The following is a 22,195-nucleotide window of genomic DNA, read 5'->3' as shown; positions in this document are numbered from 1 at the left end:
ACCCAAGGGGCCCTGTGTCAGTCATGCCACAAGCTGACAGTGAGGCTGGCTCTACCTCTTTCCTACTCTTGTGTCTGTGCAGGTTAGGTGAGGTGACTCTAAGGGACTTCAAAGCAGCTATTGATCGGGAAGGAACACATCGCTACCACTTCAAAGCCCTAGATCCAGAATTTGGCACAGTAAAAGAGGAGGTATGTAATAGCCTCTCATTAGGACTTACGCTCACAGTTATTGTGTGACATGCCCACTTGTAGAGAGTGGCAAAATTGCAGTTGGTTGTGTGTGGGGATAGGGGAGAAGTTCGATTTTGTTTGCATCCCAGTGAAAGACTTCTTAATAAACACTTCTCGAACTAATACACAAACTGAAACACTGCTATCCTTTGAAATCTACACTTCTTTGAATTTTGCAATGGAGGCTTTCCAACCTAACTGTGCAAAAAATGCATGCATTAGGGGAAAGTCACTACAAATTAGTGAAAAATACAAAAATGCATTAAGTTAGTTATAATTGCTTGCAACTATATTGGGGGAAAGTGCGTACAAAAATGTGTTTTATTAGGAGAAACCTGCCCTAAACCATTGACCAATTTGCATGAGGATTAAAAAATAATTTCAAATTGCTGCAGAAATGAGGAGAACTGAATTTAAGGTTGGAAAAATGGGAAATTGAGGGAAACTGAATTTGACATATTCCTCCATCCCTAATCATGTGGTCACTCTTTTTCATCTCTGTGTTCTCATGCTTGGCCTGTGTCCTGTGGCATGGAAGTCCCGGGGCAGAAAGGCCAGGGTTGGCCCAGGTGTGGGGTGTCATGTGGTTAAATCATTCAACCTTAAAGTACAGCTGAAGAATGTTGCATAAAAGCAACCTGACTATTCAGCAGCCGCCCTCTAAGAGCATACAGGCAGAAAGTGAAGTCTCCATACAAATTAGCTGATGAATGTCACCCAACCAATAAGAGTGCCAAAGATCTGGGAACTTGTCCTGTTTGATTTGGCTGGTAAGGACAGGTTTCTGCAGCGCTTGGCTTGGGTGATGTAACTGTAATAGCTAAAGGAGGTTAGGTCATCATGTAGGGCAAGGACCTGCAATTTCTCTGAGCTTACAAGTCCCTGATCATCCTGCAGCTTGCAGAATAAGCCTTCTGGTGCAAAACTTGTGAGATGCCCCAGAATGTGCAAAATAATCCACTTGCACCTTAAAAAGGAGTGACTTTCTGGCTCTCGGTTTTTACAGGTGAATCTGAGTGCGGTGAACAGAGAATTGGGCTTGTGCCTGGAGGAGCTGGGCTCCGGCCCACCTACCCCCTTGCTGCCATGGGCTTCATTGTGTGAGGGCGTGGGCATGTCATCATGTCTCAGGATCAGCCTGTGAAAAGGAAAAACGTTAATAGGGTTGAGGCTCACTGGGATAACCATTTGACTGTCAACATGAGGGTGGCCTTTTGATCCCTCATAGTAATCCAGATACAGAGTTGAAAAGAGCAGCTTGCCCTACAGCAGTGATAGGGTACCCTTTCCATCCTGAGGGCCACATTCCCTCCTGGAAAGCCTTCCGAGGGCCGCATGCCAGTGTTGGGCATGGGCAGAGCAACAAATGCAAATTTTATCTTTGTACAGCAGGCTAGTTTGCGCATGCACATACGTTCTTTCTCTCTCCTCCACCCATGCAAGCAAGAGGCATTATAAGAGTTCAGGCATGTCCTGCACCAGCCCCCAGACACTCAAGGATGGTGCAAAGCAGAGATCCTGAGGGGTGGGGACTGAGGAGAGTTCTGAGGGTCAGATACAGATGCTTGAGGAGCTGCATTTGGTTCCTGGGTCTGAGGTTCCTCTTCCTTACCCTAAAGTCACCTGGTAGGTTTATGGCTGAGATAACATTTGCACTGAGGACTCCTGACGTGCAGCTGGCTCTCTTAGCCACTGCGCCATGCCAGCAGCTGGCTGCTCAAAACACATCCTGAGACATGCTTAGGGAGAAGAAGCTTCAACCCACTCAAACTTGCAAGAACCGCTAGCCTTGGTGACTCTTGGCACAGGAACATCTGCACGTACCCTCATTTTGCTAACGAGTTTCTCTCGCTTTGCTTTTCTCACAGGTTTTCCATGACGACGACATCATCCCTGGGTGGGAGGGAAAGATTGTGGCATGGGTGGAAGAGGACCATGGGGAGAACTAATCAGAGACCACCCGAACTCTCCTTTCCCGGGCGACCCCACCACTGGTCTGCTGCACTTCCCAGATACCGACCAAAAAGTGTGTGAACTGAGATGCATCTGTCTCGAAACTGCCAAAAGGAAGGAACGGAACTTCTCTGCAAAATGACGGGTATAACGTTTTGCCACAAGCGAAGAGGATGTACGGCACTTGAGTTCCATGGCCAAATGTTGCGTTGTTTGAAAGTCCCATGGTGTGGGGAGTGACCCTCCTCTCCTTTTCATTCATTGTCAGCCTTAATGGTGTGCTTTTCCCTGCTTCCTCTTCCCCCTGCTGTCAGAGAATCCAGAGCATTTTCATTGGGAGACGTACAGTATTACAAGGAACCTTGCACTTAATGGCGGAAACTTAGAAACTGTCCTCTGGAGGCAGGCAGTGCTGTCACAGCTACATTCTCCATATTGAAAGCTCTCGCCAGCCAATCATTCCAAATGACTCTGTGCCAGACAGACAGCATCGGGAGCCAACAAGACTTTATTGAGAGAAAGAAGTGGGTTGGATTGTGGTTCAGATCATGAGTTGGCAGCATCAGAGCGGGGTTGGGGTGTCTGCTTCTGCTCTTCTTGTTTTGCTCTCCTATCCTGGAACTCTTGAGGGACATGAAACGATAGTTGGATTGCTTTGGGGGGGTATGGGTGAGGAGGGTTCTTTGCTCTTTCCTTCAACTGCCTTGTCACCCTCTTGCTTTCGTTTTGGCAGAGGAGGCCACAGAAGGCTCCACGTCTTTGTTTCTCCAGGGATCAAGTGGCAGAAGAGAGTCCAGTCCATGCATTTGTTCTCTTAAACTCCAGTCCAAACAGTAGGAGAATATAATGTGGGTCCCTCGGAAAGGGGGCTTCTTTGTCCTCTTCCACAACTCAAGAATTCGTGACTCTGCTTTTCTCCCATCACCATCTGAGTTCTTTTCCAATCAGCCTGTGCTGAGACTCACGTGGGACTGGGATCCCGCTTTGCTATTTCAATGCTATTTATTTTAAGTGGTTGGACAGTGGAATGCACATTGAACTGTTTCATGTGAGTCTCATTGCAAGTTTTCTAGTGAGAGTGTGTGACTGTGTGAAACCACCTTCGGGAAAGCTGAAAGGGAGCAAGGCATCAGGCACATAACCTCTCTGGTCCCCTGGTTTAAAACTGTTGCATACAATCGCCCCTCCTTGTGGTGGCTGTCTTTTTCCTCTACTGCCCATGGCGGTTCCCTTCCCTTTGGTTAAGGCGGGGTCAACTGGCTTGTTTGTCTCAAGCAGAATCTGCAGTTTTGCCCAGCGCCACTCAGACCACTCTTCAAGTGTGGCGTGCAAAACGGGTGGTGTGTGCTTGCGGAGAACGAGTTAACCAGTTCTCTGAGCCACAGCAGGCACCACGAGCAGGGCAGCTGCATGAACTGGCTCTCAAGCATAACACACACACTTTTCATAGCATAATAAAGCTTGGACAAAAATTGTAGCCGTTATGGTCAGTCAGGTTTAAATAAGTAGGTTTAAGTAAGAGTCTTTGGGGCACACTTACACATCATTTTCGGACGCATCCACTTGCTGCTTACATCTGTTCTCCACATGCCAAATTTGGTCTCCTGGTAGTCCAGCCGGCAATCAGTACTGCTTCATGTAACATGATACTTTTTAGCTTTTCTTGGATATGGACTTTCTGTGTTTCCAGCAATGAACTGGGGAGTGCAGGGGGTTCCTCTTGGTAAGTGCACCCATGGCATCACTGAACTGAAAAGCAGATGGCGAGTGGCAAAATCAGGAATATCACTCCAGCTACCAGAGATTGCTGCCTCCACCAGCCCCACTCCATGTATCTGCATCTCGTCTTCCATCCAGCACAGTCCTGTGCATTGAAGGTGGTTGCAGGCCTGCAAGTCTCTGGTGCCTGCACCAGCACTCTGAATGAACGTTTCTGTATGTCAGCCTGTTTCGTGTCCTTTTTCATGTGAGGCTGGACATTTGAAGGAAAACTTGGCTTTTATCATTTTATAGATTTTAAACATGTCCTTTTTGTAAACTTGTTCCTGTTTTTTGGAATTATTTTGTATCCATTTGCATTGCTGTTGTTCAAGGATGGTGTATATTTTTATACCGGTGCAAGTATTATTCCCCTCTGTATATTTCTGCACACATGCTGAGCTGTATTTTACCCATTTTTCTAGAGGACGCTAGCAGGTTTTGTACAGCATCCTGTTAATGCCACCACCCCAAGTGGCTCCCATTACTAGGTTTACTTTACTATGAAGGTATTACAGATTCCTAATGGTTTTATATTTTGCCAGCCCTTTTCTTGTACTGATTGTGTTTTCTGTGTTGTTGGTCTTCCCAATGCCCTCAGTGTACAGAAAGTGCAGTAGTGCCTTTCTAAACCCTGCCCTCATTAGAATCCGTGTCTGCTGTTAGCAATTCAGAGTGCAATCCTTGTTGTCCTTCAGAACAGCAACTACCAAGCTGGCTTTTGGAGGTGAGAGCTTATTACTAAATGGGAAGAAACAGGGTTCCTCTCCCCTGATAAAGAAAAACTTCCTTCTCATGGAATTACTGTTTTTTTTCTGTTGCATGAATTTTAGTAGATTGCGAAAAGGCAGCATGGAATTATATTTACTAAACAAAGAGACAGAGAAGAATTGTCCAGTGGTTTGTTTTTTCACAGGAAGAGTTATGCTTTTAAGCTCAAACTTGTACTCACTTCTCATCAACTTAACTTCAGTTTAATTGAACCAATTCTTCCATTTCAGACAGGCTTCTTGGCAGAAATGTGGCTGTGGTGGCGAGAGGGAGCAAAGAATACCCTGGTTCAGGGGGTCACCTCAGGAAAGACCTAAGGACTCTGGTTGGCTGCAGTCCTACATACTATTGGGCTGTTTTAATACTGTGAACCCCAGTGGGATTTAGTTATCCAAAGTAGGTGCAGGGTTTCAGCCTCAGTCTTGTAGCATTAAGGCTGAAGTTGTCGCTTGCATTTTCCTAAGACTATCACCACTCTTTCATATCAGTGTTGTCCTCTTTCTACAAAACACCTAGTTTTACTTTGTTTCTGCAGTTACACCAAAGGTGTATCTACATGGCTGAGGCTGATGTAAAACTGGCTTAGGTGCCATCACACTCTAACCACCAGAGAACCACAGGAAAGTATATAGGCATCTCTTCACTATCTGAACTACAGATCCCTCAAGTCTTTGAGGGTAAGCAGCAATATATTGCTTAAATTGTATGAAAGTTTGCCATGTAGATATGCTCCACATTTATCATCACCTTATAAGGATGAGGAGCATTGGGGAGGTACAAAATAGGCCTGAAATAAAATTAATCATTCATGGAATCATGGGGGCAATTGTATTTCCCAACTGGGTGCCTCTCAGTATTTTGGACTACAACTTCTGTGGCTAATGGGAGTTGTAGTCAAAAACATCAAGTTAGGGAAGGCTGTATTTGAGACTGAAAAGTAGGGAGAAGTTCTTGGTTTTTCTTCTCAACATATCTATGCCTGATTTTTACATAAAGTCTAGAGATGTTCTGCTTCCTTTTGAAATTCCTCTTTTGAGTTCCTATCCTTGCAGCATGTCCCATGCAAGCTATGTATAAAATGCTCTATATTTTGTATAGAAATTCTGAAGTCTGCAGTCATTACTATTACGAGGGGGTTTGCTCTCACAACCTCCTCCCTGCACATTGCTGGCCAAGAGAGACCTGAAGCTTGTTTGTGTGCTGCAACAGTTAAACATACTTTGGATTTGTGGACCGAGACTTTAAAGAAAAAAATAACCTCCAATAAAGAGAGTTCGCAAACCCAGGTCTGATTTGCATTTTTGTGTGTGCAGCGGAGGGGTGTGTGTGAAAAACTTGCTAGGTGCACTGAGCATCACATAAGACATGCTTCCTGTATGTCAACAGGTGTGTACTGTACTTGAGGAAGGACCCTTCGGCAAGCTCTGAGGCTGCCATAGGAGGTGCTGCTGCCTGGGTCTGGTGTGAGAAGGAAGTCAGCCAACTAAGGAAACAGAGGCCATTTCCTCCATCCTGATTTGTTTGGCAAAGGGAGGAACTTCAATTTCAATCTCAAGCATCAGTGCCAGCCCAAGCAACCTGCTTCATTCTTCAGCAAGAAATAGTGAAAGGAAAACCTGCCTGCTACATAGTGCTTAGTAGTGGGTGTGAGTTACAGCTGCTTTCTCAGATGTGTCAGCGAATCCAAGGAACTGGCAGCATTGTACTAGTAGTATTTGATGTGTGTTGAAGCAGCTGTCTTTGGAAGAAGAAAATGCCCCAAGAAAATGCCACCGTCGCCGGTGGTAGCGGCGGTCTCAAAACACACACACACACACACAGCCAGCATCAGGTATGATCTTAAACCACTCGCTAAAGCCTCCACCCTCCAGTCACCAGCTTCTTTAATCCTTTTGGCAGCTAAAACCCAGCACACCCACTAATCAGTAACTTTTTAAATCAGTTATTTTTAAAAAAACCTGCAATTATTCTATAGTAAAATAAAATAATTCCTTCCAGTAGCACCTTAAGAGACCAACTAAGTTCGTTATTGGTATGAGCTTTCGTGTGCATGCACACTTCATTCTATAGTAAATTTAGCCAGATCCATTGAGAGATTAAACACCTTTCCGCTTCAAAAGGGGAAACAGTTGTAGTCTGCCAGCACACTTTGTTCAGAGGCTGTCTTTTGCCAGGACTGTCTCTTGCCAAGTAAAGGAGCACAGTTCACAGGAAGACAGAAGAGCTTTCAGCGCCATCGCACTTGTGTGTAGGTAAAAGGTTACAGGGATTCCTCGGGGCAGCAAACCTTGGTGTGAGAATTTCACCCACTCGTCCGTTCATTCATTCGCCAGTGGCTCGGGCTGGCTGCGCGCGCAGCCTCTCGCGCCGCCGAAAGGTAACCTCAGGCCACGGCTGGGAGGCAGCCCCGCCCATACTTGACGCGCTTGACGGTTCCTTTCCTCACCCGCCCGCCCGCCTCCCGGTTCCTTTTGCGACAGTGTCGCGCGCCCTCCTCCTCCTCCCCCCGTGCCTTACGGCGCTGCCCGCTCCGGGGAGTCTGAGGGAGGTCACTCGCTCCTCTCTCGGCCGCCGCTGCCTGACGGACTCAGGGGAGGCCGGGGCCTCCTCCTCCTTTTTTCTCCTCTTGAGGGAGGGAGAAGGGGAGGCGAGGCGGGATGTGGCGCGTGCTGGCGAGGCGCGCGGCCCAGCAATGCGCGGCCCCGCGGAGGGTCCGGCTCCTGTCGGCGCCGGGGGCGAGCTTGGAGGGGGCCCCTTGGCGGGGCCGCGCCTCCTGGGGGGCCGTCGCCGGTGGTAGCGGCGGCGGCGGCGGCGGCCTCGCCTCCTGGGGGCCCCGCCGGGGGGGAGAGGCGCCGCTGTTCCTCCAGGAAGGGAAGGCCCGGCTCCAGCCCGGCCCCGCCCGGCACTGGTGCAGCTACCCGGCCCACCAGAAGGTGAGTGGGGCCCGCATTTGTGCAGGGGGGCCTCCCCTTCGGTGGCCCCGGGATGGGAGGATCGGGCGGGGGGGGAAATCTTCCACTCATAGGGACTGGGAGATCCTCTCACGGTTGGTATGGGGGTCGGTGGGTTCCTTCTCCCGGTTGGGAAGGCTGCGGGCTCGGCGGCGGCGGCAGAAGACCTGCTTCGCAGGCAGAAACGAAGGTCATGCGGAGGTAAGAAGCGCCTGGCTGCTGGATGAGGCCGGACAGCCCTCCCCCCCCCCTTTTCTCAGCCCAGCATCTGGGTCTCAGCCCGGTGCCCTAACGGGAAGCCTGTGCAAGCGGGGCTTGAGCTCAGCAGCCCTCGGTTCTTCTTCCTTCCTGCAAATCCCGTAGTCCGGGGTGGTGGGAGTCGCACTTGGGGGGGGGGCCCAGCGTTGAAGAAACCTGGTGTACCCAAGTCTAGAGCTAGGTGGACCCCCCAATGGTCTGGGTACGGCGGTAGGGCAGTTTCTTTTGCTGCTATTTGAATCATGCCTTCATTTAGAGCCGCGGGGGACTGGAATTTTTAGGGGAAGGAGCAGAGTTCAGCTGGTAGAAGGTGAATGGGCTTTGCATGCAAAAGGTCCCAGGTACCAAATCTTCTAGCATCTTTTGGTAGGGTGAGAAATACACCTGCCCTGACAGGTTGAAGAGTCATTGCCCGTCACAGTACTGAGCACGATAGATTCATATCTTGAGGCAGCTTCCAGTGCTTTTGTGATTCATAATGATGAAGGCTGGAATCTGCGTTTAATTTTTTTTATTTATGAAAGGTCATCTCTCAGTGACAAAGCACATGCTTTTCTATGCAAAAGGTCCTTGTCTGCATCACCAGGAAGGACTGGGGAAGACCTTTTATTTGAAACCCTTTGGAGCTGTTGCCAGTTGTTGCAGCTGATCCTGAGGTGGATGGACTGAGGCTGTTGCTTGGGATAAGGCAGCTTTCTATGTTTTCAGATTCTTTCTTCCCCTTCCCCGGGACTTCCTAATGCTATACTGGAAGGAAGGAAGGGTTGAGTCTAGTTCAGTGTTCCCAGTTTGGATATGGATGGCTTCTCCTCATTAGAGGTGTTTAGGGTCTCCCCACCCCCAGTCTTCTCTGTATTTATTGGTGGTATTTGGATCAGTTATTCTATCCTGCTCATGGGTCTTCCATTCACACACACACACACTGTGCTTTTCTGCTGTTAGCAACCCCATAAGTGTTGTGTGTGTGTGTAGTGGTTCTTCAGATATGTGGTCTCCTGGCCTCTGCTTCTCACCTTAGATATAAAAAGTAAGACTTGATTAGAGTAACCCCTTTCTTAAAGATGGACTCAGTTTATTGAAGTGGCCTTTCCCAATGATGGGCATACTGAGGACCCATAATTGATTGTTGATGTTCATTCATTGAGCCTGAACATCTGCTACAGGGCAGCCTATGTACATAGATCTCTTACTTATTCTGGGACCCTGTATGATGGGAGTTCCAAAGTGCATGGAAATCTCTGTATGTAAGTTTCCCCAGTGCAGATAGATACCTATCTATGTGTGCTCTTGTGCTCATGTTCTGCTTTGGGGCTTTCCATAGGCACCTGGTTCGACACTCGAAAAACTTAGTGTTGGAGTAGATAGGCTTTTGATCGCATTCAGCAAGGCTCTTGCATTCTTACATTCTGCTTTTCAGCCTCTTTGTCTAGCATGAAAATGCAGGCTAGGGTTTTGTTTTTGTTTTTTGGCAGGCTAATCACTTGTGTGGGTTTATTTATAAGGTCAATATAGGGGCTTACAATCCAGAACTTGGGGATCTTTCTTTACTATGAGGTACCCTGGGACTTCTGTCCGTTTCCTGTATGAATTACATCTCCACCCAAGACCTATTAATAGTGGCATTCTGTAGTCCTATGAGAAATGAAGACAACTGGCCTGCATGGAAATTTAGACGGATGAAGTGGGTTTTTTAATATTGATTTGTGCTGTTTTTAATGTTTCATTGACTGTTTTTGTATTTTGATTGATTGTTCTCTACCCACGGGTGTCTTTTTTGTATATAAATGTATTTTATTGATTGGCCCTAGGGTCTTATAATGATGAATAGGATATTGCTCCCATGCCTGGAGCCCTATTTTCTTCTGCACAAATTAAGGCTCCTTGTGAAGGGGACATGCTGGTGGGTGCTTGTCAATACCTGTTGACGCTGAAATTCCAGGGTGGAAAATTGATCACCTTAACAACCTGTTTCTTTGTAGGTGCCTTTGCCAGCTCTCTCTCCTACGATGCAGATGGGGACTATTGCACGATGGGAGAAGAAAGAAGGGGACAAGATCAATGAGGGGGATCTGATAGCAGAGGTACCTTGAAATGTCATTTTTATTAAGTAGTGTCTGAGCAAGCTGTTGGAATTGAGTTCCTAGGAACATCTTGGAGGGATGTCAGTCTCCTTCATCGCCTAATAATTTCTCCTGACTACCTGTGCTTAAGAGAGAGGAGGATGTCGATTTCACTGGCATCTTTTTCTTTTCTTCTGATGGTGTACGTTAATATGAGGTTGATGAGGTGTAGGTCAAGAAAATAGGATGTTTCTTTACTGTATCCACTTTGCTATGTTTGTGAAGGTAGAGACAGACAAAGCTACTGTGGGATTTGAGAGCCTGGAAGAATGTTACTTGGCCAAGATCCTGGTGCCAGAAGGAACGCGGGATGTTCCCATTGGAGCCATAATCTGCATCACTGTGGACAAGTGAGTAGAGCTAGGACCATCTTTGTAGAATTCCCATTTTGCTAATGTCTGTTTTAGTGTCCTTCACTTCTCCCCCACCCCACAATCTCGGCCCTACGTTTGCCAAACTACTCCTTCTAGAACAGCTTCCCAAAGTATCTCTTTGTCACACCATCCTCCTCTCCATTCAGATTAAAACTCTCTTCAAACCCTCTTCGGCAGCAAAATCTTTTCTAGGCCCCCCTTGTGTTGTATTGGCTAGCCCTCTTCTTGGCCTTGGCCTCCTTAGTGGTAAAATCTCTTAATATGAGAGGGGTTCAAATCTAATTGGAAGGCCCTTGCCCAAATTCCTAAGATGTATGGAGCCTGCTTGCCATTCAGTGGTCTGAAAGACACTCCAAATGTGAGCAGAGGCACCCTTATGTTCTATGTTCTGTTATATTGGGGCAGGTTCTGGGGCTGAGTCCTGGCTTAAATTAAGCTCTGCTTCTCCCTTTCAAGCCCAGACCTCTGCTCTTTCTCCTGTCCACTTTGCTCGGTCTAGAAACCTTCTGGGCAGGGCCACATCTCTTCTGTATTCTGTACTGCTGCATGCTTCAGTGTGTTGTTGGGAACATGCAGGTGTTATCCAGCAGAGCTGTGAGGCCTTCTGGGTGGCTGAGTTATATTTTTAGGTATATCATAGAATCGTAGAGTTGGATGAGACCACAAGGGCCATTGAGTCCAACCCCCTGCCAAGCAGGAAACACCATCAGAGCACTCCTGACATATGGTTGTCAAGCCTCTGCTTAAAGACCCCCAAAGAAGGAGACTCCACCACACTCCTTGGCAGCAAATTCCACTGTCGAACAGCTCTTACTGTCAGGAAGTTCTTCCTAATGTTTAGGTGGAATCTTCTTTCTTGTAGTTTGGATCCATTGCTCCGTGTCCGCTTCTCTGGAGCAGCAGAAAACAACCTTTCTCCCTCCTCTATGTGACATCCTTTTATATATTTGAACATGGCTATCATATCACCCCTTAACCTCCTCTTCTCCAGGCTAAACATGCCCAGCTCCCTTAGCCGTTCCTCATAAGGCATCGTTTCCAGGCCTTTGACCATTTTGGTTGCCCTCCTCTGGACACGTTCCAGTTTGTCAGTGTCCTTCTTGAACTGTGGTGCCCAGAACTGGACACAGTACTCCAGGTGAGGTCTGACCAGAGCAGAATACAGTGGCACTATTACTTCCCTTGATCTAGATGCTATACTCCTATTGATGCAGCCCAGAATTGCATTGGCTTTTTTAGCTGCCGCGTCACACTGTTGGCTCATGTCAAGTTTGTGGACATATCGTATCTTTGCACTTGCTCAAGGCTCCTTCCTGCCTTCTCCTAGGCCTGAGCTTATTGATGCCTTTAAGAGTTACACTTTGGATTCTTCAGCAACTGCTCCACCAGCCTCAGTGCCTCCTCCTCCTCCTCCAGCAGCAGCAGCTCCCCCCACGCCAGCAGCTCAACCCTCTGCTCAAGCTCCAGGCAGCTCCTATCCTCCTCACATGCAGGTACGGTACAGGCCCTATTTACTATTTCTCTTACTGTATCTCTCTCTCTCTCTGTGTGTCCTTTATCATTTATTCTTCTTTCGTCTTCAAACTTTATCCCTGTTCCCATGCTGCAAAAACAATGCAAGCTGTGAGCTTGCATTTGCTACGGCAGGAGAAGCAGAACTGCCTTTAAAGGACTGTGGAAATGGAGGATGAAAAGTTTCTGCCCTTGGCAGATTGGCACATGTCTGTGTGTGAAGCAACTATTTACTTATTTATTTTTATTTATCACAATTATATCCTACCTTTCCTCCATGGAGCTCAAACTGGCCTACTCCTTCCACAGCCCCACTCATTTCATCCTCGCAGCAACCCTGGGAGGTAGCTTAGGCTGAGACACTGTGACTTGCCCAAGGTCACCCAATGAGTTTCATGGCCGAGCAAGGATTTGAACCCTCATCTCCTAGGTCCTAGTGCAACACTAACTACTACACCACATTGACTCAGTTAGTGGTATTAGCTGGTTGACTTTGCTCCCTGCCAAGAGAACACACACACACACAAACGTTGTGCTAACTAACATGCCCACTGCTAGAGAGTGAGGAAGTTTCTTTGGGTGCCAGAGAATGTTCCTCTACCTTATCCTCTACAATGCTGTGGGAGGAGGAGGAATGACCACTCAGTTCACTGTCCATGGAGCAGTTATGCCCTGTTTCCCTCCTTTCAATCAAGCATTGTGTCACGAAGACTGAGGACTGTAACCACACTGTTTGGCCTTGCCTTTTGGATTGAGGATGGTTGCTGTTTGGTTTTAAGAGATCTGTTCATACAAGCTTTTGTACTCTCTACTTCCCTAGATTCTTCTCCCTGCCCTCTCACCCACGATGACAATGGGCACAGTTCAGAGATGGGAAAAGAAGGTTGGTGAAAAGCTAAGTGAAGGAGACTTGTTGGCAGAAATTGAGACAGACAAAGCTACGATAGGTGAGAAGCTTTTAAATCCTAAACAAATAAAGCTTTGGAGCAAGGTTGGGGAACTTGTGGCTCTTCCAAAGTGGCTGGATCCCAGCTCCCATCAGTCTCAGGCAGCCAGCCTGGCCAGGGTTAGTGGGTGTTCTGGTCCATTAACGTTTGGAGGGCTGCAGGTTCCCCTCCATTAGTTTGGAAGATTCTTTACTATTTGCATTTCATAAAGAATATGTAATGCAGACAAGATTCCCTTCTCCTCACAGCATTGGCTGATACTGGGCTTATACTGAACATTACCCTATCTCACTACAGCATCAGGTGCTCCAGGCTTGTTATCTTATTACATGAAGATTTCTCCTCAATTAGAAGAACTCTGTGGATTTCATCTTCCAGATTTGCTAATTTAAATATTTTATTTTGTAAATAATACACAATTAACTTATTTGCTGGAATCTCTCTCTCCATAGTGGGATTGTGAAGTTTCCTTCAGTATTGGTCTCCGTAGTGATTGTTTCCCTAAACAATTTCTCTCCACTTAAGGCTTTGAAGTACAGGAAGAAGGTTACTTGGCAAAAATCTTGGTGTCCGAAGGCACGAGAGATGTGCCCTTAGGAACTCCCCTCTGCATCATTGTGGAGAAAGAGTCTGACATTCCAGCGTTTGCAGACTACAAGGATGCTGGAGTAGCAGATATCAAGCCTCCAGTGCTGCCGCCACCCCCAAGTCCTGTAAGTTCAACCTGCATATATGATACCTCTGATGGGGAAATGTATCTGTTGGGTAGCCCCATGTAATCAGCTGGATCCAAGATTTTTGGACTTTTGCTTCTCCTGTGCAGGAAGATTTTGTTGCTCTAGAAATTATCTCCACATAGGAGAGATGCAGGATTGCTTCTACAACCTGATCAACTGTGTGATGCCTGTTTTCATATATTTGCAAGGAAAGGGGCTACAAGACAGCTTAGAAAGAAACCTTTCCTATCTGCTTGCTAAATTTTGTTCTTCAGAGGATTGGGGAGCTTTTCCTGAGTCACTGAGGCTGTTTTGCCCACTTCCCAACGTATGTGATTCCCCCCCCCCCCATTCAGTACACTTCTCTCTCTCTCTCTCTCTCTCTCTCTCTCTCTCTCTCTCTCTCTCTCTCACGCCTCTTCTAAGTAAGATGTCCAGCTCCCATTAGGACCCTGCGTTCTTGGGTCATGCATGTATTAGCACAATTCCACTGTGGTACTGTGTACTGGACTTGAACTGCTGGCACTGTGCCCCATGCCAAACACCCGTCCATCTAGTCAAGCACAGGTTGGAACATTGGGGAATTCTCTTGAGCCTCCATGTGTTGGTAACTAACTAAACATTTGGCCTTCTCTTTTCTGTTAAGGCAGCGGCAGCAACACCTACTCCTTCTTTTCCATCCCAGCCAGCGGCCCCTCCTTCAGCTAAGGTTCCTGGACAAAAAGGGAGGGCAATAGTCAGCCCTCTGGCAAAGAAACTGGCAGCAGAGAAAGGAATTGACCTTTCACAAGTGAAAGGTGAGTGGCCATCCCCAGGATACTTTTGTCACTCCACACCCCCAGTTCATTTGGTTAGCTCTTCCATGAAACACTTTCCCTTTTGTGTGTCCACTCCAGGCACGGGACCAGATGGACGGATAACAAAGAAAGACATTGAGTCGTTTGTGCCATCAAAGGTTGCCCCGGTGAGTAGCGCACAGAAATGCAGCATCTTGATGTTTCTGCCTTGGTTGCATCAAAGTTATATATCTGACAAGGCTAAACCTTTACTGAAGACTACCTCCAATGTATTATTTTAAATGGGGCTTTCCCTCAGAACTTGACCTGAGTGCTGATGTTTCAGCCCTGGGATGTGAGAAAATGGCTTGCAGCACGTTCCAGGGGTCTGTCCCTCAGTATGCCAACTGGTCAAATGGTTCTATGCCCAGGTGCTTTTTGTTTTTAAAGTCCAGAACTGTTTGCACCTCCTGTGCCAATTTGGCATTCTCTTAGAGATACTTCTTGAGAAATGTGATGCTAATGTAGTATTTCATCTGGCTTTCTAAATGTAGCTACATGGAATTATGTACTGATAAATTCTTCAAATATTTCTGATTGCTATTGTAGGTTGTGCATTGTTGGTACAGTATGCATGGATACACCTGCGTACAACTTCCTCACCACTTCCCCAACGCCTTTAACACTCCTTTTTTGACCTTTCCCACCAAGCACACTGAGCCCCTTCTGGTGGAAATTTTGCTTTCATAAACAGAAATGGACTGTAAATTAGGTTGATGGCACAAGCATAGGAATTAGAAGCTGTGTTCTGTAGGCTGGAGAAAATAAGGTAGTGGGAAGGAAGCATGGGTCTCGAAGCTGTTCTCTTTTATATGTGTGATGGCAACCCTTTAAAGCTCCTCTAAGTTGGGGGGACGCGGGTGGCGCTGTGGGTAAAACCTCAGCGCCTAGGGCTTGCTGATCGCATGGTTGGTGGTTCGAATCCCCGCGGCGGGGTGAGCTCCCGTCTTTCGGTCCCAGCTCCTGCCCACCTAGCAGTTCGAAAGCACTCTTAAGTGCAAGTAGATAAATAGGTACTGGCCCGTACGGGCAGGGGTACCTTTATCTTTAAGTTTGAATAGCTTAAAGAACAATGAGCCGTCTCTGCCCTCAGCCCAACAATATTCTTCACAAAAAACATTGTAGCTAAAAAGGTCTTTCTGCACACAGCCCCGGGCAGCAGAAGCACCTCCTCTGGCAGCACCTGCACCAGCAGCTGCCGCAGCTCTTCCCACAGGCGTCTTCACGGATATTCCAATCAGCAATATTCGCAAGGTAAGGCACCACCATTGTTGCCTTAGGGTGTGTGTTAACAGTCAATGCCTCTTGTTGAGCATCATTCAAATGTGAAGCCTTGGCTTGTTAACCTCTTAAGTGCTTCCTGTGAACAGGTGCTAACAGATGTTTTAGCACAGAGTTTTAGCACACATAGCCTCCAAATGCTAGTCTTGGAGTTCCCATCATGTCAAGGGTGGTATTGTACAGATGTGTGCCATGCTTTAGAGTAGCAAATGGTAGAAAAAAGGTGATTCCTACCTTGAGAAGTTCACATTTTAGATGCAGGGGGGCAAGGTAATAAGGAGCTAATGGGAGCAAAAGCATGTGTGCTTTTTTCTGGCTGTGGGCGATGATAAAGGCTAAAGGCTGCACGTGAAAGGTGTGTTTTGAGGAAGAGAGAGGCCGCTCCTTACTGACATTTGAGGAGGGTAAGCTTCTGTGTGGCGCATTTAAACAGTTCCACCCAACTGAAAGCCACCAAGCTTGGATATGACACCAACTCTTGGCAGAATACGTTGTGTCTTAATTTCTTGTCCTGCTGTCTGTACTTGCAGGTGATTGCCCAGCGTTTGATGCAGTCTAAGCAAACGATACCTCACTACTATCTCTCAGTTGATGTAGACATGGGAGAAATACTGGTGCTAAGAAAAGAGCTCAACCAGGTAACTTGCTATGGTGGGGGAAGATTTGTGATGGCATTGTAGGTAGTCCCTAAAACAATATTGTGGCTTCCTATGTTGTAGGGGACTGCAGCTCTGTAATGATGTAATGTTTCCTTGAGTTTTCCGTATGTAGAAGTTTTAACATAATACAAAACAGCCTACCATCCATGGATATTCCAGCAGTGTACGCATTTACCGTATTTTTCGCCCTATAGGACGCACCTTTTCCCCTCCAAAAATGAAGGGGAAATGTGTGTGCGTCTTATGGGGCGAATGCAGGCTTTCGCTGAAGCCTGGAGAGCGAGAGGGGTTGGTGCGAACCGACCCCTCTTGCTCTCCAGGCTTCGCGGACCTCTCCGCAAGCAGCGGGAGCGCTCCCGCTGCTTGCGGAGAGTTGCCGGCATGCCGAAGCCTGCGCGCGCAGGGATCAGCGCATCCAGGCTTCGCGGACCTCTCCGCAAGCAGTGGGAGCGCTCCCGCTGCTTGCGGAGAGTTGCCGGCATGCCGAAGCCTGCGCGCGCTGGGATCAGTGCGTCCAGGCTTCGCGGACCTCTCCGCAAGTAGCGGGAGCCAGCGCTGGGCTCCCACGGCTTGCAGAGAGCTGCCTGTTTGGGGGCTGGGGTCGGGGGAAGCTCGGGCCTCCCCCACCCCAGCCCCGCGCCTGGGGGGGGGGAATAATTTTTTCCCTTTATTTCCCCCCCAAAAAACTAGGTGCGCCTTATGGGATGGTGCGTCCTATAGGGCGAAAAATACGGTACATGCATTTCTGGTTTCCCACATTGCATTCCCAGTCAAGATCACAGAATATATAACAAAAGATTGTAAACTATAAGGGAAAGATGACCATATCAGAGCTAGTTCAATGTGTTGTTTTATTCTCTACATTATTAGAAGTGAAATGAGAGAAAGTTGCACAATGCTCGGGGAAATAAACCTTCTTATTCAATTGGAATAAAGATCTTTCATTCTGAGATTTAGGCTTAGGAGAAGTATGATGTGTGTTGTTGGTAAACTGGAGGAAGAGGGGAAACCACTCAAGTTGTATGCTCTGGGTTTCTCAGCCTGGTTGACCTGTCAGCATTAGACAGACAGCCTGCTCTTGCTTGCATTGCCTTCTGTATACAGTGGTACCTCGGGTTACATACGCTTCAGGTTACAGACTCCGCTAACCCTGAAATAGTGCTTCAGGTTAAGAACTTTGCTTCTGGATGAGAACAGAAATTTTGTTCTGGCGGCGCGGCAGCAGCGGGAGGACCCATTAGCTAAAGTGGAGCTTCAGGTTAAGAACAGTTTCAGGTTAAGAACGGACCTCCGGAACGAATTAAGTTCTTAACCCGAGGTACCACTGTACTTAGGTTCACTGACTCCTTGTGTAACAGCTGGCCTTGAATAGCTGCTTTCCACAGTCATTGTAATTATGTGGAATACCTGGTTGCATGAATTCATCCTTTTTCAGCCTTCTAAGGTGACCCTGGCAGATGAACAGTTTTGCAAATATGTCCATTCTGTCTCTCTTGTCTTTGCAGGAGATGCCGCAGAACACTAAGCTTTCTGTCAATGACTTCATAATTAAGGCTTCAGCTCTGGCTTGCATGAAAGTGCCTGAAGCGAATTCCTCTTGGTTGGACACAGTCATTAGACAGTAAGTGTACAGTCCTTAAGTTAGCAAGTAAATTTCATAACTGTTGGTCCCATTGTAACTGCATGCTGGAACTGAGATGCAGCAGTAGAGAGGCAGCAGCTTGATGTCTTTTTGTGCAATTAAATTGAAGGGGGTCAGGGTGGGGGAGGTTGGCTTATGGTATAAGGCAGCCAATAATGGATTGTGAAACTGCCTTCCAATTTCTGTTCAAGTCTGAATTTCTTTTGAGTTGCTAGGTTCATACAGATGGACCCCCACCCCTTTTGTCTTCCAGGAATCATGTAGTCGATGTAAGCGTTGCAGTCAGTACTCCAGCAGGGCTTATAACCCCAATAGTATTTAACGCACACATAAAGGGATTGGCTTCCATTAACAAAGATGTTGTAACGTTGGCAACCAAAGCTCGCGAAGGCAAGTTACAGCCGCATGAATTTCAGGTAAGCTACATGGAGCAGGCGTGATTTCCAAAGGTGTGACTGTGCTCTGGATTTGCTTTCTGAGAGATGAGAAAAATGTTTTGTAGTGGTGATGGTTGTTTAGCAAACAGTTTCTCAGAGCTACCCTTTTACGTTCCACAGCTGACAGCATACCAAACACAGTAGTTTGTCAAAGAATGCTAATGTATTTATTTCCTTTCAGGGAGGAACTTTTACAGTCTCAAATTTAGGAATGTATGGGATTAAGAATTTCTCTGCGATTATCAACCCACCACAGGCTTGTATTTTAGCAGTTGGTGCCTCTGAGAAAAGGCTGGTCCCAGCAGATAATGAAAAGGGGTAAGTTTTTTTTTTTAAAGTACCTCTTTAAATAGGGTAGCACCCAAGGGAATTTGTGTGGCCTGGTTTACATGCATTGTTAAATCATTGTTTAAAATGAACTATGGTTTAACATGCACTTTGCTTCTCCCGTGCTTCTAGTCGTTCCATGGAGTAGAGGAAACCAACTTCTTGTGACATACGAATCCAGGCTCATGTTTTATTTCTCTCCTATCAAATCACAAGTGGCAGCCAAGTTTTCTTCTTAGCTTCACTGCTTGTGGTTTGGAGGAGACAAAGCACAAGCCTGGATCCACATCTCTCCCCCCCATATAATTTTTATTAAGTTTTCATATTTAATTACATCTCATTACACAAATCTATAACATAAAGTGTTGCTCAAACAGAGCATCGACTTCCTCCCCCCCTCCTCTTTCTGACTTCCAAACCCTTTTTATTAAATTCTCGCATTTCTATAACCACTTTTTTACCCTAGAACTTCTTCTTTTCTATGATAATTACCTCCTTATATGTATGGATTCATATCTCACAACAAGCTAGACCAGGCATAGGCAAACTCGGACCTCCAGATGTTTTGGGACTACAACTCCCATGATCCCTAGCTAATAGGACCAGTGGTCAGGGATGATGGGAATTGTAGTCCCAAAACATCTGGAGGGCCAAGTTTACCTATGCCTGAGCTAGACCTAGCTTGTTTCTCCTAGGGCATGGTACACTCAGGTGCAAAGTGCATGTTAAACCATAGTTTATTTCAAATCATGGTTTAACTTTGTGTGCAAACCAAAAGTCCAAAATTTGTATAGAAGAAAAAACTAAAAATGGCTGGTCATGCTGGTTATGCACAAGCTGTGTGCCCCCAAAGGCAGCCCCATTGTTACTGCTTTTTTCCCTGCTGACTTAATCCTCAATTACTGCATTTTGCTTTTATTCCTTTTTTTAAAAAAACTTTTTTTCCTATTCCTATTGATTGGTTCATGGAGGAGGCTGAGCATTTGAAATGTGCTTTTTCCCCCACCCCAGATTTGACGTAACCAGCGTGATGTCTGTCACGCTTAGCTGTGACCACCGCGTTGTGGATGGAGCAGTTGGAGCCCAGTGGCTGGCCGAGTTCAAGAAGTTCCTTGAGAAGCCTGCCACCATGCTGCTATAATCCCTTGAGGCCACCAGGACTTTCTTAGGTCACATCACTTCATTCTAAAGAAGCTATTTATATATCTAGTGTTTAGACTTTTAAACAAATGTTCCCTTCTTTATTTTTTAAAAAAAATCTTATCTAAATATATATATATGGTTGCTGGTAATTTTTATTACCAGTTGTACATATTAAAATGGTTTGCATAGGCTTTCTGGAGCCTGGTTCGGTTATACTGTATTTTATACAGGGAAATGAATTTGCAAACTTTCCCCCCTCCTAAATAGCCCAAAGTGATTGAAATCATGTGGAGGAGCTCGTGCTTCTGATCAAGGGAACACAGGCCCACCCAGCAACCTGATGACTCATTCTGTGTTCCCAAAAACAGGAACCAAGACTATAAAAGCAAAGAAAAACAAAAACACAAGTTGAACTATCTGGTGGCTGAAATCCCCTTACCAGCAAAGGCTGGGAGCTTGTGCATTCTGTCCTCCTGTCCTTTTAGATTAGCAGGCTGTCCTGAAGGATGGAAGAGAACAGGGTTCCCTAATGGTCCACATGCCAGCTTTTTTTCTAGAGTTCAGCAGTTACTCAGATTTTATAGCCACATGAATTCTTTGAGAGCACTTTAACTCAAGAACTCCAATCAGACTCCCCACATTGTATGGCAACATTTCTTTTTTGAAATAATGCTGACCATATATGTTCTTTCTAGTGCATTTTATGAACTTTCCATCTTTTTTGGCATTAAATCTTTCATTTTAAGAGACTGCTTCCCCCCCCTCTAGTTTAGTGAATGCTGCTTCACTTGAAGCAGGAGTCATTGTTCAGGGAAATGATGAAATTCATTAGGGGCTGATAAACATAAGCCAATGCGGTCTGAACATCTGGATGCTGACTTTAGGGTTCCCTCCCCCCTTCCACATTGTTGACCCTAGGAAGCTCTGAGAGGTGTTGGGACTAGGTGCAATCCAAATGGGACTTGTCCTGTCATTGAAATGAATGTGAGGTCACTGTCTTCCTTCATATAAAAAAAGATTGTGCAGAAAAGATAACCTGAGTGGCTTGTGACCACTGGCCATAATTCAGAGTAAATGAGTTTTGCTTAAGTTCCATTGAAATCAATGGGACAGATGAGTTGTGACTTGAAGTCCTATTCATTTCAAAATAGGTGTGACTATATTTCTCTGAATTGGGGTCAGTTCTGTAACAACTTTGTCTTTTGCCAATCCCAGCCTTGGGGAAGTGGCAAAATTTATTTGGCCATGTAAATAGTGTAAAAATTTAAATTGCTTGGAATGGTTTTCTTTTGAAATTGTGCCCATTTGCATTTAAGATTGTGTCCACAAAGGGAAGGATTCTCTAGTGGAAAACACTCCCATGTTTGCTTTCCAAAGAAAATGTTAATTTACAAAGGAGGATCATGTAATAGCCAAGTGACGTGACCTGGAGAGCCAAGTATACCATTAATAAATATACCCAAAATTATTCTGTACGATATGCATTGCATTAAGTATTGTAAAGTTGTGCTACCAAATCCACTAAAAGAATATTCAAGGTGGTTATACTGTGGAGATTAAATATTTTTCTGAGACCTATCTAATATTTTGTTAATTTAGTTGCTGTTTTGCATAAAATCTTTTGCTGTTTTGGTAAGAAGCAAGTTGCACTTAAAACGTCCTAACTCAGTTCCCGTCTGGCCAGTTAGGCCAGTTGTGTTCCATTAAATGTTTAAAATTTATTAGATGGCTTTTCCTTGTCCCTGGTGCTTCATTGTTTGCTGAGGGTATTATGGTATGTGTGGAACTGACCCTACTGGTAAGGAGGATTGCTGAGCTTGCCTCACTATTTGAATCAGTGAAACATGACTCTTAACTTGTGCCACTCAGGGGCTGGGAGTCACAAGAGATTTGTCACTTCAAGTATGGATAGCTTTTGCCTACTAACTCCATAGCTGCTCTGAATGTTCTTCAGTTATTTTTAGAATCTAACTGAACTAAAGCCTTGAAAGTTTTGTGTTTGTTTCATTGTAATAATCCAAAACTTGACTTTTTATTTTACTGGTTTTTTTATTTTACTATTTTATAAGTAGGGAATGGCTAGCTTCTATTTTTCTTCTTTTTTGATGCTATGGTATGAGGTTGACAAGCTCAGTCTGTAGAGCATAAGACTTTTAATTCCAGGGTTGTGGGTTTGAGTCCCATGCTGGGTGAAAGATTCCTGCATTGCAGGGAATTGGAATAAATGACCCTTGTGGCCCCTTCCAATTCTACAATTCCACAATTCTAGTATATTTG

The 22,195-nt window shown here is 46.0% G+C and overlaps 2 protein-coding genes across 9 annotated transcripts in view; both read left to right on the top strand.

The window, feature by feature from the left end:
- The window catches only part of DIXDC1 (DIX domain containing 1), an 84,311-nt gene extending 78,315 nt beyond the window's left edge, over positions 1 to 5,996 (top strand). For 7 of the 8 annotated variants that reach the window (XM_081172549.1, XM_081172550.1, XM_081172548.1 and 4 more), the window contains 2 exons: positions 83 to 191; positions 2,102 to 5,996. In XM_081172549.1, coding sequence (XP_081028675.1) covers positions 83 to 191; positions 2,102 to 2,182 — 190 coding nt within the window. In that variant the 3' untranslated portion in view covers positions 2,183 to 5,996. The remainder of the gene's footprint in view (positions 1 to 82; positions 192 to 2,101) is intronic. The other variant, XR_014002523.1, reaches the window with a different exon arrangement.
- A 1,235-nt stretch (positions 5,997 to 7,231) lies between these two features.
- On the top strand, positions 7,232 to 21,639 carry DLAT (dihydrolipoamide S-acetyltransferase). The gene is made up of 14 exons (XM_081172557.1): positions 7,232 to 7,648; positions 9,904 to 10,005; positions 10,270 to 10,394; positions 11,746 to 11,911; positions 12,751 to 12,877; positions 13,403 to 13,590; positions 14,240 to 14,390; positions 14,490 to 14,557; positions 15,579 to 15,683; positions 16,241 to 16,348; positions 17,875 to 17,990; positions 18,265 to 18,427; positions 18,630 to 18,766; positions 19,787 to 21,639. Exons 1-14 carry the CDS (start codon positions 7,373 to 7,375, stop codon positions 19,914 to 19,916), a joined length of 1,962 nt encoding a protein of 653 aa, XP_081028683.1. The 5' UTR covers positions 7,232 to 7,372; the 3' UTR covers positions 19,917 to 21,639.
- Positions 21,640 to 22,195: the final 556 nt, after the last annotated feature.

Source organism: Podarcis bocagei (genome assembly GCF_964188305.1).
Source record: "Podarcis bocagei genome assembly, chromosome: 15".
NCBI lineage: Eukaryota > Metazoa > Chordata > Lepidosauria > Squamata > Lacertidae > Podarcis > Podarcis bocagei.
The sequence above is the reverse complement of the archived record's forward strand: the minus strand, read 5'-3'. Positions and strand labels throughout refer to the sequence as shown.

Bases quoted from the DNA above. Each gene is read 5' to 3' on its own strand.
- DLAT (XM_081172557.1), top strand. From the start codon at position 7,373: ATGTGGCGCGTGCTGGCGAGGCGCGCGGCCCAGCAATGCGCGGCCCCG. The intron at 12,878-13,402 runs GTGAGAAGCTTT...TCTCCACTTAAG, and splicing joins GACAGACAAAGCTACGATAG to GCTTTGAAGTACAGGAAGAA. The intron at 14,558-15,578 runs GTGAGTAGCGCA...TTCTGCACACAG, and splicing joins TGCCATCAAAGGTTGCCCCG to CCCCGGGCAGCAGAAGCACC.